The 15,082-nt window shown below is 38.5% G+C and overlaps 1 protein-coding gene across 6 annotated transcripts in view; it reads left to right on the top strand.

Annotated features, from left to right (window-relative positions):
* DDAH1 (dimethylarginine dimethylaminohydrolase 1) overlaps window positions 1-15,082 on the top strand; it is a 228,174-nt gene that overhangs the window by 197,869 nt on the left and 15,223 nt on the right. For all 6 annotated transcript variants that reach the window (XM_073234222.1, XM_073234223.1, XM_037012447.2 and 3 more), the window contains 2 exons: window positions 3,121-3,194; window positions 3,976-4,095. In XM_073234222.1, coding sequence (XP_073090323.1) covers window positions 3,121-3,194; window positions 3,976-4,095 — 194 coding nt within the window. The remainder of the gene's footprint in view (window positions 1-3,120; window positions 3,195-3,975; window positions 4,096-15,082) is intronic.

Raw genomic sequence — 15,082 nt, 5'->3', positions numbered from 1 at the left:
GAAATAAAATTTGGTCATGATATATTCTCTTTTTACTATAGTGTTGGATTTAGTTAGCTGATATTTTTCTTAAGACTTTTATTTCTGTGGCCTGTCAGTTTTCTTTCTTGTTATCCTTGTCTGGCTTTGGAAAAAGAGTTACATTAACCTCATAAAATATATTAGGGACTATTTCCTATGTTTCTATTCTCCAGAATCAGTGCTATTTATATCACTCATTCCTTGAACTTTTGTTAGAACTTATGTGTAAACAGGCCTTTTGAGCCTGGTGCTTTCTTTGGAGGGACATTTTAAACTGATTCCATTTCTTTAATGGTTAATATGACTATTGAAGTTTTTTCTGAGTCAGTTTTGGTGAATTCCTAAAATTTTATCTGTTTTATTTAAGTTTTGAAAATGTTGGGTATAAAATTATTCATATCTTCTTGATATCTGTTTTAAGCTTCACAGCAGCTATAGCATGCCCCTCTTCATTCATAACATTTATTTGTGCCTTCTCTTTTTTCTTGTCAGAGATCTGTCAATTTCATAAATCTCTTCAAAGAACCTAAAACAAGCTGTGTTCACAGCTATTTAGTTATCTTAACATCTGAGCTTTGGCTTTGTTGAACCCTTTCCCATACATGTTTCCTTTTCTCTTTCTGTTTCTATCTTTATTTCCTTCCTTCAGATTTCTTAGTTGTTAGTCTATGCTTTTCTTCTTACATTTCAAGTTGGAATTTTGTCTCTAATTTTGAACCTTTCTTCTTCTTAATGTAAGCATTTAAAGCTATATCTTTCCCTCCAAGTACTGCTTTAGCTGATCCTTCATGTTTTGATATGAATCATTAATTCTGAATGATTTATTACTGGTTCTAAATGTTTTCTGTCTTCCATTAGATTTATTCTTTGACTCATTAGTGCATAATGATGTTGTTTTAAAAACCCTTTGGTCATTGTCTTAAGCTGCTGAGACATCAACTCATTACTCTGGTAACTGACATGAGAAGGAAAGACTCAAGCATTTAGCCTGTCTTTCCTTTATGAATCCCATTTCAAGTAGACCAAATATTAGATTGAGGATAGTTTTTCTTTTTAGAATTCTAGCCAGTAAATGCAGATTCTTAATAAAATAAATAGATCTGTGCAATGATCATGGAAAGATGTTAAAATCTTAATATGAAAGCCTAATGGGGAACTTTATAATGGAGGATTCAAGATAATATCATCTGATCACTGTGATCACTCTAGTATCATGGAAATGTGAATCCAGTCACGTGCCTCATCATGTGATGTAATAGAGCACAGCCCCACCTCTGAAGTAGTCCTATCCAAAAAAAAATTGAACAAGAATCTAGTTAAGCCTCTACAAGAAATTACATTTACCAAAAATACAAAGGAAAAAGGAACAGTTTAACAGTTTAATGTTAGATGATGCACAAGGAAGCAACCAGCCAAATCTAGAATGTTGTATAGTCATTAGGATAAATGACCTGGTTTCCCCTACAGAAGAATGAAGTGATAAAGGAAAGGAAAAGAAAAAGAGGGTGAATTGGTACAGAAGAAAATGATAGGAGACATAACAACCAAACCCAATTTTTTAAATATTTTAATTCCAGCACATCAGTTATTTCCACAAAGAAGGCCAGTTAGGGAATACAGTCCACCATGCTATAAGAAACACAAGTGTAATGTTCCTTTTTAAAGAGATAAGCAATTTGCTTATCTCTTTAAATCTCCCCTTAGTCTTTTAAAATGGAAATAGTGTGCAAGCACCATTATAAATTTGTTTAAATTTGCTTACTGCAAAATGTTTTCCTTAAAATAGAAATTTTATGAGTAAATTATAGATATTTTTATCTTAAAATAACTAAGGAAAATTGATTCTTCTTAAATTCCAGCTGACCTTTTTAATACTTTTATAAAGTAAAAGATCTCTCCCGTACTTAAATTTTGATTGGTATGTGGCGAATTTCCTTTAGGGACTCACAATCATACCATTACCAAAAGCACTGTCAATGTGCCCTCAGAGAGTCCTGCGTCTGCCAATAGCATAAACCCTTTTGCAAGGACATATGAAGATTAAAGTTTTAACATTTGTAATGTCTATCAAGCAATTCTTTCTAAATGGCTGCTCATCTTATACTTTACCCTAATGGTCTGGGGCAAAAGTATACTGATTTCTTTTCAAAAATGTTTCCACATTTCATGTAGAGTTCTTTTCCAAAGAATTAAAGGAGGAAGAATTACCATGTTTATGTATTGCCTAACTATCTACTATAATTATTTGTTTGCCTATAATTAGGAAACCTTATTTAATGTTCTGCCTTTTGAGAACAAAAATTGTAGAGTTTCAGAAAAGACTAATGAGTGGAATATTCCATCCTCCTAAACTTTAGTACTTTGTAAAAAGCATCTTTGATGTTTTGATTTGAATGGAATGGATGTATAGTTATAAAAACATCTCTTAGAAGTCAGACCTGAAGACCAGTCAGCACTAAACTCACTTTAGGCAGATGGTTTCTTCAGTTTTTACATCATCATTCTATGAAATGGAATCTGACCTTATCAAGAATGTTTAATCTAGTATTGTTCTTTTAGGACACACACAAACACACAAAAAAGGAAGCACTGTGAACTTATTGGTATTACTTAATTTCTGATTTTAGATTATTGATGTACTTATCATTTTATTTATCATTGCCTAAATAAAAGCTTTATTCTCTTATTGTGGTAAAACACATATAACACTAAATTCATCATGTAACCATTTTTCAGTGTTCAATTGAGAGGCATTAACTATATCCATGTTGTGCAGCCATCACCACTATCCACTTTTAGCACCTTTCCTCTTCCCATGCTGAAACTTCACACCCAGTAAACATTGTACCGCTTCCCTCCAGCCCCGGAAAACCACCATTTTACTTTCTACTTCAATAAATTTGAAAAAGTTTATTTCTAAGGACAGTCGTTTGAAATCAGATTTGTACAAGAGGGAGCAGGCATCAGAGTACAAGTGGAGCTGCCCTCTGTGGTAGGAAAAGAACTCCATGATGCTTTCAGGTCGTTATTTATAGATAAAGAAATAGTGTGCTCTCACTGCTGCCACCCACTCACTGTGTTCCATACTGTTTCTTATAGGCAGAGAATTTTTTGTGGGCCTTTCCAAAAGGACAAATCAACGAGGTGCTGAAATCTTGGCTGACACTTTTAAGGTAGGTAAAAGATAAATAGTGCCTGACGCAGAGTAAATACTTAATATAGATTCATAGACCCACTGAATCAGTGTCACAAATAATGGTATTTATATGTCACCAGCTTTGCAAAATAGTTCCTAATATTTGTATGTTTACTAGAAGCTATCAAACTCAACTTTCCCCATAAACAGGCTCATCAGGCTACCACAGCCACAAAAGACAGTTATCATGGACATTATCTGTTTGCTCACGGTGTATATGATATAACCACCTGGCAGATGTTCTTGGCAAAATTGATGACCTAAAAAAAATCTGGATACCCAATTGAATCTAACATGAGATGTGGATTTTTTGGGGAATAAAGGATCCCCAATTTTGGGGTACCTACTAATGCCTGGAAACCATGCTAGGTATTGCACATACATCCTCTCAAAAGTCCCTTTACTCTATTGATCATTAATAGTCTGGATCATCAGATTGCTTAGGAAGGGATGTAGCCATAAGAAGCTCTGTTCCCCATTAGGACGTGAGGTTCTGTTTTGCACAGGATATTTAGAAGCATCCTTCCAGAGTAGCCCACCTGACAGGTAAACCAGCTAAGCTGCTGACACAGCCACATGTCTGGAAGGAGGCTCTGAGCTTTCTACTTAGAAGCTGTCTTCATTTAACTAGCAATGCCAAAACTGTGGGTCCCAGGGCTTCCAGATGCTCAGGGCCCCAGCAGACTCTGAGGGCAGATTTAAACCAGTTTTAGAATTATTCTTCAATGCCAAACTGCTTATTTCTATTATATGCATAGGACTATGCAGTCTCCACAGTCCCAGTGGCTGATGCTTTGCATTTGAAGAGTTTCTGCAGTATGGCTGGGCCTAACCTTATCGCAATCGGATCCAGTGAATCTGCGCAGAAAGCCCTCAAGGTCAGTACAAAGCCACACTACTTCTAAATGCAGCAGGCAATGCCTGCCACATGTTTTTTCTAATTCTGTCTACTGGGTGGGCAGCAAGCAGGCATGGCAGGGTGAGAAGAGCCTGTTACTTAAGTTTTCTCTGATGTACATTGTCTTGACTTCACATTCCTTAGGAGCCAGGAACACCTAAGTGTAGGAAGAACTCTTCACTGGTGAACCATTCTCACTCATACACCAGGTTTCCTAGAAAGGCCATGATTCAGAATAATAAACACCAGACTCATTGCAGTTATTTCCTCTGGAGAAAACAGGGCATATCACCAGTAGAGCTCCTTGTAATGTTTCCTCTTAAGTCAGGTGGTTGGTACACAAGGCGTCATTACATTATTCTTATCCTTTTGTGTATCTTAACTATTTCGTAATGTTTTAAAAAGTCATGATTCAGAAATACCTAAAAATCCTAACTTCTTCATATGCATTTGGAATACTTAAAATTTTAGGACAAGAATTTTTCTCATTTTACAGATGAGAGTAGGAAATCCCAGAAAAATTATGAATTGCCCAGGTCACACAGCTACATCAGGAGTATAAGCCACTGACAGACCTTCCAGTGTTACAGTACTTTGTAGTTCAAAGGCCCTTTCCTTCTCTCTAGTTAACAACCTTGTAAGATGATCTGGCAGAGACCATGTCTATCTGGCTGACCACTGAGCTCCTTTGTGCTTGACCCTCACTAAAATCTGGTGGATGGATGAATAAATGAATGAGAGAGGTGGTATGATCTCCATTTTGCAGATGAGAGCTAGATCAAGTGATCCAAACAAGGGCACAAGGCTAAAACTAAATGGTGGACTGGCTCTGCTGCCCCTTCCTGTTAGGTGGTCCTGCACAATCTGCCTGGCTTACTAAAGGACCAAAGACAGAAACTCCTCTTTGGCAAAGAGAGGAAACCTGTGTACCCCAAGGTGCACAGTTTATTGTTTTGCCCTTTCAGATCTTTACTCTTCTACCTCAGTGCTGGACGGGATGCCGTTTGTCTGGAAAGCAAGCATTGCCTCCCAGTTGCCTCCCCTCTGTATTATATGCAACTTCTTCAGCCAGCTCACCTGGTTTTACTGTCTTCGTTTTCTCGAACTGTATCTTTGCTTGTATTTCTAGGACTTTTAACAGTTGCTACTCAACAATCTGCCTCAGAATTTGAGCGTGGAGGCTTTTTCTGTGTTTTCTGTAGGGAATGTCTTTTGTTCTGCTTTATCTGGAAGGCTATGTCAACTTTCTGCACATAAAAAAGATGGTGTCTTAAAATAAAACATTTGATGAATGGTATCACTCAGAGGATCTGGGAAGATTATTTTTCTCCTTAGAGACTAACTGGTGTCTGTCGATGGCAGCAGGGTTGGTCTGCACATGTCTGAAATTGATTACAAGGGAAGCAGAGGGCTGAAGCTGGCTTACACTGTGCCTTTGTGTATATAGCAGAAAGACCCTCCTCTGGGTAGACTAGGTCCCTAATTCAAATAGCCTGGAGAAACTGACACTTAACAAACTAAGAGATAATACAATATGGTTAATTAGCACTTCTTTATATGAAATAGCCCTAACTGCTGTTCAGAGGAGAAGATGGTGATCCTTGAGGGATCCTTGAGGGATCCTTGAGGCATATTCAGAGAAAGCTTCATGGAGAAAAATGGAGCTAGATGTGGGTCTGGCAAGGTGGGATTCAGTGACAGCATGTTCCAGATGGGAACATGGTATAAACAAAGACTGAGCAAAGCACATATATGAGATGTGAGCAAAATAGGCGAAATAACACAATATTTTCTTGTGGGATCCTGGAGATATAGTTAGATGTGGCAGGTGAAATCTGAAGAGGCAAGTGGGGACTTAAAAGTGAGGAAAGGAATGAATTTATCTCCATGAGCAGGGTTCTGGGCAGAAAGGTCATATCACTTCAGAGATGTTGGATTATCATTCCTTTTGCAAAAAAAATAAAAAATTAGATAGGAAGACCCTGCATTCAAAAAGGAGGACCGTTGATGAGCTGGAAAAAGAAAACCAAGTCCCACTCTGAACATGGTATTTTCCATCATCAAATGTGCTTCCTAAACCATGAGCCCATAGAGTTGGCAAAGGATGTGTTATGTTTCTAGCATTCAAAGGGCCCTGGTAATGAAAACAGAAAGACTGAACTGAAGAACAGTGAGCTCCACGAGGGCATGTTCTCAGGTTGAAACTAGGTGAGTTGATGAAATTCTGATTTAGTGAAAGGAACTGCCTATTTATGTGAGAACAGTTTTGGCGCCTATATTAGAAAAATAAATAAAATCGATAGTGGGGTAAGTCCTACTACTAATTTGGAGATGTAAATACTGACATAGATAGGTAGGAAGACAAATGGATAGAGACAAATACATCATCTCCAAGTAATGAAAGCATATTGGTTTTATTTTTTCCATCTATAAGTGGAAATACTGAAATCTGATTAAATAAAGTATGTTAAATAAGATCTCATAGTTTTGGAACCAGATTTCCTGGGCCCTGATTCCCCTCTCCCCAGTTGCCCATCCCACTCTATGCCCATTCTTTTTCTATTGGGAAAGCTTTCCTAGTTATTTTGCCCATGGATTTGTTCTGGCTGAGCTTCCTCTTTCCCCTCCCCTCTCTCCAACTATCCCCCTCTTCCCATTTTTTGCTGGTATCCAGGATCTGAACTGACTCAGGGAAGTTTAGTCCCAGATACGTGTTTTTCCCTTGCAAATCTTGGTATCTCAGTCTTGCCTCCTCTATAGAGAAGCCCCTGGCCACTGGAGCTTCTCTCTGGAGGGCATAGCATCTAAATTGGAGGTGAACTGTGCCTTCCTCTGCTGCACACTGAGAGCTTGATGACTTCCCCATCTGTGACTGCCTGTTTCTTTCAGAGCCTAAAACTGCTTCTTACTCAGGCAAAGCTGAGAGCCCAAGAGTACTGGATAGTCTTTTTGCCTTTGAAACAGTTCATAATAGGTTCTTATGGAGATAGACATCATACCTGTCTAGGTTGTAGTAGATGTAATAGTGTGTGCATTGTATATTTAAATGAAATCATCCATCTAGGAAGACATTAGCAACTCTGCTAAAAAGCCCAGAACACTAATACAGGGTACATTTAATACACATTTAGCACAGAACATATTTAATATAGGGAAGGAAGAGAGGACCAATTCTTACTGCATTTTACCATGATATGATCAGAGTTCTGGAGGTTAGGATGATTTGAACAAATTACTTAAGTTATTTAACATTAAGTCTTACCCTAGAAATACTATTATCTAAGCAAAATTAGTATTTAGAGCAACCTGCCCTTTCTGTAGTTTTTCTCCCTCACTTTCCATCATTCCCTCCATGCCCCTGGGGAACTACCACCTTCATTCTGCTCCCCTAGCTATAAAAGAAAATAGTGTAAGATTAATTAATTCATGCAGAAGCAGTAGACCTCTTAGTACTCCTGAAGAAAGAATGTTTCTCCCTCAAAGAAGTTGAGAACTCCAGTTGCTGCACAGCTGGAACTGCTGCTCACAAAGATAACTTGAGCAAAAGATGTCAATCTCCAAAAACATATTCTTTTATTTCATTCAGTGTTAAACAAGAGACAAAACTACACTGTTAAAAGTCAGAATAGTGGTTACTTTAAGAAGGGGAGGAGTCATGGTCCAGAGGGCCACTTTGCATGTTATACTTTAATTTTTAAAGTTTAGGAAAAAATGGCATGTATTGCTGGAGGTAGATGATGATTAACTTACAGAAATAATTCTCCAATAGGTAGGTCTAACTCTCAAAGTCCTGCTTTACCTTCTATATGATGCCTGTTTTTTCTACAGACTAAGCAGTTGTTTTAACTAAGAAAATAAAAAAACTGAAACTTTTTACTCTTTCATCAATATCTCCCCATACCCCCTCTTCACCCCCAGCCCTTGTACACCTTAAATATGTACATTTTTAATTGTCAGTTATACCTCAGTATAACTAGGGGAGGAAAAAGGCATGGTGAAAAGTAGTTTTACACTGCATCTCATCCATTCTTCTTCTAGATCCTTGCCAAAATCGACTTCCAGGAGCCTGGATTAATTAAATGCTTTCTATCACAGGAGGACAGATCGTAATTCCTGCCCTCTAGAGGGACTCACGGTATTGATTTTTAACTCAATCTCTTTAGTCTCTTTAGTGGCATTCATCCTGCAGTCAGCTGGGAAGGAGAGAAGGAAGACAAAGGGAGGGAGACAGGGAAGGAGGGGAGAAAGGGGAGAATAACATTTAGCTAAAACTTGCCTGAAACCGATCAGATGAGGAAGCTGCTGATCTCTCGAGCTGGGAACTCCAGGGGCTGTGGACTGGCAGGTAGCTGGGCTGTGCCATCTGCTGGCCGGGCAGCAAGAGGAGCGTCGTCACCTTCCTAACACCTGCAGAAGACCAATTATTTTCTCTTTCTGGCATCCACAGTTTGTTTAATGGCCTTTCTTAATAATTATATTCTTTTGTATAACAATATTTTTTTAAACTTTTAGTGGAAGTACTAAAACGATGTGATAAGAATTATGAGGTCATCAATCCATTGTTTTGTGTCTTTGTGGTGTAAATGGAGATGGAGTATAGTAAGTGGAATTCCAGTAGATGTGTAATTTTAAATTAAAATGCTCATAATGCATCCTAATGGAAATGAATTTTAGGTTTCTTATCTACTTCCTGAAATAACTAACTGTACTTGTAAGATTCCTTGAATGAGAGCATGGGCACAGCAGCATGTTTTTCTTTTGAATAACTAACTATGTAATAGAAGTCACTCAGACTGTATTTCCTCTCATTTGACTCAGCTTCAGCATTGATTTTATGTCCAAAAATATCCATGTTATTTTATAGATGGTCATACGAAAAATGAAGGTGGAAAAACCCTTAAATGTTTTTGAATTTTGTTTGTTATTTTATTGCCTGGAATTTCCTTTAATACCAACTAGAACATCAATAGCAAAAACCAAAGGACAGAATGAAAGCTAACTGGCATGAACAGGATGATTGAAATGGAAAAATAAAGACTTCGCATATTTATTTGTCATCCTCACAGGGAATTATAGTGTGTAGCCACAAGATTTCCCACTTTGAGTCTCTTCTATGAAAGACATACATGGCAATCCCATTGTAAGTCTAATTTAGTCTTATTATCTGCTTGTCTGTTTCAGTTGTATTTACCACATCCACAAAACAGTGCTTTTTTTTAATCAACCATGCCTGAATTAAGAAACTAACAAAAAACCAAATAGCCTCTGAGTTTGTAACAACTGTTTATGCTCCTTTTCCTGGCAGCAGTTGCCTTATCTGACAATATTCCCAGAGCTGTAAGCCAACAAGGCTAGGGTGGACAAAATAAAATGATTTGGCATGATAGGGCAATAAGTAATCTGAAGCTGTGAGACCAAAACAGCCATGCCGAATTTCAGCACTGGTTCCAAGGCAGGAAGCAGGCAAAATTGGCCAAGTAGGAAAAAGGTAATAATACTATTTTTTTCTTGAGCTTTCAAGAAAATTTTGGAGAAGAAAAAGTAAGAAATTACATTTAAAATGCTATTCTTTCTGTCCATGTGTATGATGGGACATCAAAAAGTATTCAACAGAGTGGAATGTTGTAGGCAGAATTTAAGTGTCTGTTGGGTGGTTGAACATATGACTTTTTAAAGAAGCCTTTCAATCTAAGACTCTTGCTTACAAAAGAAAAGTCTCTAACTGACCTTAAATCAGTGGTTTTCTGATGAGAGCTGTGGCTTAACGTTACCTGAGGAACTTTCTGAAACTGCACTGTCTCAGAAATAATGCAGTTCTGGGTCTGGGATGTATCCCAAGCAACTGCAGTTTTGAAAACATCCACAGGTGAAAACAGGTGATTCCAGTGCACAGATGACACTGCCACTGCCTTCAAACATCCCTGCAACTTCCCAAAGCATCTGCTGTAGAATCCTGAAGGAAGTTCACCCTCAGAAGCCAACCACTGTGTAGTACAGCTACAAAAGAACACAGTCCGAGTAGCAGTAGAAGTAGAGAAAGTATCCAGATTAAAGTCATTGGAAGCTAGAAACTCCTTACCATTTTGCTGCCTAGAGTTCAACACTGTTAATTTACAATACCTAACTTGAATGCCATTATGAAATTCATTTGCCATGCTAAAATTGCTTATTAAAATAGTTTGAGTTACCAAAAATCATTATGATTCTCAGAGAACAGGAAATTTGCATTTAACTCATATTTCCATACCCTCTCCCCTGACACACACACAACAGAAAAATCCAACAATAGGACCTGATCTCAGTGTGTGAAGATTTGTGCCAAAGAGAAAAAAAAAAGAATAAACTTCACACTATTAGAGAAGAACTTCCTCTTAAAAACAATCATAGGTTGATTCTACAAAAGGATAGCTGTCTAGAGGGCCAAAACATCTGTGAGGGCCGAGGGGAGATCTTAGAATCCAAACCCATGGTTTGTCATCCTGGCTCTGCCTTCAGCTCTCCCTGTGTGACCCCTGTCACCTGTACGTGGTCTCAGCCTGGAAAAACAAAGTTGAATCAGTCTCAGTAGGGAATGAGAGCTTTGTTCCTTCCCCTGGAAATTTTATGATGGGCAGTCAAGGTGAAGGACTGAATCTTGAACATGGGGGTGTGCAGGCACTTGGCAAAGAGTAGCAACTGTTTAATTAAAAGCACCAGTGATATGGATGGTTCCAAAGTGGGTTCACTGTAGACTCTTGACCCCTGTGACTTCATGCATTCAGTGGCTGCAAGTGATGAGAGATTTGTGCTTGGCTGAACATCTTCATGCCTCTTTGAGGATAGAAAACCACAGAAGACTCCAACCTAGTTCCATTTTTCTTTGAGGAGGCTGCAGTTACATATATAGCTGTTAAATTGGATGTCTGTTAAATGACATCATTTTCTAATTCATCCATAAAATCTGATAGGAAAAAAAAAAGGAGAGGATTCCAAACCTCTTTTTGCTATTTCCGCTGCAAAAATATTTTTTAAAGGTGATTTTTTAAAAAAAGGCAATTGAAAAGCTTAACTGAAGAAACGACAGGACATTAAAAGGTAAATACTATCACATGTACACAAAATAAATGCCTAATAAATGGCTCATGGTCCTAATAGAGGTGATAGGAGTTTTTAAGGGGGAGTGATCCTAGGAGGTAGAAGTCAAAGTCTAAATGGATGTCAGTGAACAGCAGGCCAAAGACTGGTACAGAGGAGGAGTGGTCAGTACAAACTGGAAGAATATCTATTTTATGATCAATAGACAATGTCTAAAACAAGTGCTGCGTGCTGGGAAAAAAAGAATGAGGATCCAATATCTAAGTCGGGGCTGGTCCAAAGGCCAAGGAGTTGGGGTTTTCTAGTATTCAGGCTGTGGGGAGCCACTCATAATTTTTCAGATGTATAAAAGTTAACGGTGTAAAAGTAGCATTTCAGAAAGATCTCTCTGATGTTTTGCCTGTAATGATTTAATAGGAGTAAAACTAGGACTGATATAACTAGGTAGATACCATCACACAACCCAGAAAGGAAGAAGAGGATCTGGACTAGGAAAGAGCCATGGACCTAGAAAGGGCCGTGTGGAAGCTGAGTTCCATTTAGGGAAGTGACAGAACGTTGTGACTGAAGGGGCAAGCGAGAAAAAAGAAGCAGACCAACACTTTGACAGATATTTATAGAACTCCTGTTCTGTACCAGGCTCTGTACTAGGCCCTGGGGGATGGTGGTGAACAAAATGACTTCAGAAATGACTACCAGATGGGGTGACTTTGGTGGAATTTTTGACAAAGAGTTAAAACTCTCCCTGTCACCATGAACTCAGTTCTCCCCCATCTACACCATAACAAACCATAGAAAATTGGTGAGCAAAAGGATGTTGTGGATTTCACTGACCTAGATTCACATTTTGGGGACTGAATGCTACTTAGACACATCCAACTGACAGCAGCTCTGGTAGACACCCAATGTCTAAGCTTGTCAGACACTAACGGGGTTGGCTCCCATTTCAGTTTCCATTGGCAGCCATTAGTGGTACATCCAATTTTGGAGTCTCTGTCCTTTGCCCTTTTCCATTTATTTTTTATTATCTTTATCTACTTGCTCTCAAGGCATACAAAAAATCACTTTAACATCTCCTGCAGTATCCTATCATTTCTTGGCTGAATTGAGTTGGCAAAAGACTGCAAAAAAAACAAAACAAAAAAGGATCTGCCTCATGGGCAGAAATTGTACATCACAGCATGACCTATGTGACGCTCTTGGCCATGCCAGCACCAGTACTCTCGATGCTGAAGGGATTAGGAAAAGTGTCAGTTGAGCCGGTAGGATGATGGTTGAGTTTTGGGTTACTGTCTCTCCATGGAAACCACATGTATTAAATGCCTTGGGTGTTGATGAGTGAGTATCCTATTGCTTGGCTGAAGGTTAATAAAGCATATGGTAAAATATAGACACTAAATTAGAAGGGACATTTTAACTATGAATTATTCTCCAGGCTTTAGAGAAAACATCCACACTAACTGATGCAATACTGGAATTTGGACCATTCTTAGAAATTATGATGTGCAAGAGAAGCAAATTCAAAATACATTTGCCACTGCCTTTCTGTAAAACCATTCTGCTAGTATTATCCTGCTCTCAATAATCACTTACTATTTCTCCCTGTTCTCATCTTTGAAAATGTCATATTAGTCCAGCAATCTTTAAGAATATTTCTAAGTCTATTTTTAACTTACGGTCATTGGTTGCTGCAGGTGGGTCCCAGTGTTACTGAAACACTGTTTACAAACATGAAGGTGGCTTTTTACAATAGCTGTTTCCTTTATTGTCTTCTGAAGTAAGACCACATCTCCAGAGGTGACTTATGGTACAGAAACAATTGGTTTCAAAATAAAACCAATTAGAAGCTTGTGGGGAAGTTGGGGTTCCTATGGCCAGGATCCTCACTGAACTTAAACCACTTGATGATATAACTGGCCTGCTGCTACGCTACCGCTTCCACACCCATAGGCAATAAGCTATTATTGCGCTGTGTACAGATTTTGGCCCAGTGCTCTGGGCAAAGGCAGAGATGCACACCTACCACAGGGAGAACAAGCTGGTTAATAAACCCTTTCACCCCAAGAACGTTCTATCATTTCTTTGGTCACACTGAATCCACAGCAAACTTGCCTGGGACTGAAACCCACTGGCAAGACAAAGTTAAATGAAAGATGTTGAATCTATTATATTTTGTATACATTTCCTAGTCATACATTTGTTTTTCCATCCACATCCTAACAAGTGATAAGAGCTCAATATAGGTTATTTTTCCTTGTAATATCAACTTGTTATAGACATACTTGTCCTTGTAATATCAACAGTAGTAATAACACCTTTTAGGTGTGAAGACTATGTTAATTTAATTGAAAGTTCTAAGTGTTTTCCAAACTTTGGTGTGCCCAAGAATCACAGAGAGTGCACCTTTGAAGTGCACATTTGAAATGCATATCACATTCTTGGATTCACCACAAGAAATTATGATTCAGCAAGGCTGGGATGGAGCCCAGGACCCACTGCGTGATTCGGATGCAGGTAATATGCAGACCCCACTGTGAGAAACACTGGCTCTGTCTGGAATTCACCAGACATTAGTTCCTGCATTAGCATTTGAGGGCAGGGGAGAAAATTCACTCCAAAAGTAAATTGCTATGTCCTCAAACAAAAAATACCACCTAATATTATCCAGAATAATATATTAAGTAAAATATTTGGGACTTCATAGAAATAGCTCTCATGTAAGAAAACCATGGAGAACTCCACTAAATTATTGAAATACAAATATTTATGAAGAGCTAACTTTTCTCTAAAATGCTGTGTCTTTTTAGGGAGAAAGTCTTACGAAAAAAATATCATGTATTCCATCTAGTGCATTTTTTTCTGTTGATAACATTTGCCTACTAAACACAGTGTATCCACAGTGAGGGTTTATTGCTCTAGTTCTCATTAGTCACAGAGGACCTCATACTTGAAGAGATAAGTCTGTGTTCCTTCCCAGCTCTATGGCTTGAAAACAAGCATGAGAATAGTGGAAAGAGAAGGGAAGCCCAGATCTCTGTTTAGTTAAGAAGTGTTTCTGGTTCTATCCCTGAGCTTATTAGGGAAAATTTGAGAAGGGCCTCTGGCAAGCAACCACAGCTGATTAAAGTCAGGGGATTCAGTGACCAGTGTTGGTCGCACAGCAGGATATGGCACAAGGGCCGATTGGCAGCTGTTTGCTCTGAAGGTTGAGCTCTGAGTGTATCTAACAGGAAATTGCATCAAAAGATTTTAGGAGGATTTTAAGTGTTACTGAAATGCTGAAATGCACTGTTAAATGATCATTGATGCAACATTCAACAAATAATGAACTGAGCACCTATCACCTGCCAAGCTCAGCTGAAAATTCTACACAAAGGCCAGTAGTGTGACTGTGCCTGCATGCTTTTAATCGTCTATTCTTCTGGGATGGCTGAGAAACATTGACTCATTTGAATTTAAGCAGTATATCAGTTGCCTACAAGGGCAGAGGTCAATACATATCCTGGGGATAAAAAGTATGTATTACTCTCTGGATCAGTCAGCTGACAGTTGATGACAGTCAACTAGTTGTGTTCAACTTCCATTCTACCCTTGCTTCTTATTAATTGAATCTTGAGTTTCAAATGAGCACATTGCCACTTGGAATAAAGTCTGCATTTCCCACCCACCTTCCTTTGTACTAGGTTTAACAATGAGACTAAGTGTGGTCCAATGAGATGAAAGTGGAAGTGCTGGGTATGAAATCTAGGAAGCCTGGATTTTAAAAGTAGGAGTTGTGCCCTTCTCCCTTTCCTAAGTCTTGCTGCTTGAAAGAAAGGATGTGATTGTTGGAGCACCAAGAGTTATTTTATACCATAAGAACAAGGGCTATATATCCTAGGCATGGCAGAGCT

Source organism: Manis javanica, chromosome 4 (genome assembly GCF_040802235.1).
Source record: "Manis javanica isolate MJ-LG chromosome 4, MJ_LKY, whole genome shotgun sequence".
NCBI classification, from domain to species: domain Eukaryota; kingdom Metazoa; phylum Chordata; class Mammalia; order Pholidota; family Manidae; genus Manis; species Manis javanica.
The sequence above is the reverse complement of the archived record's forward strand: the minus strand, read 5'-3'. Positions and strand labels throughout refer to the sequence as shown.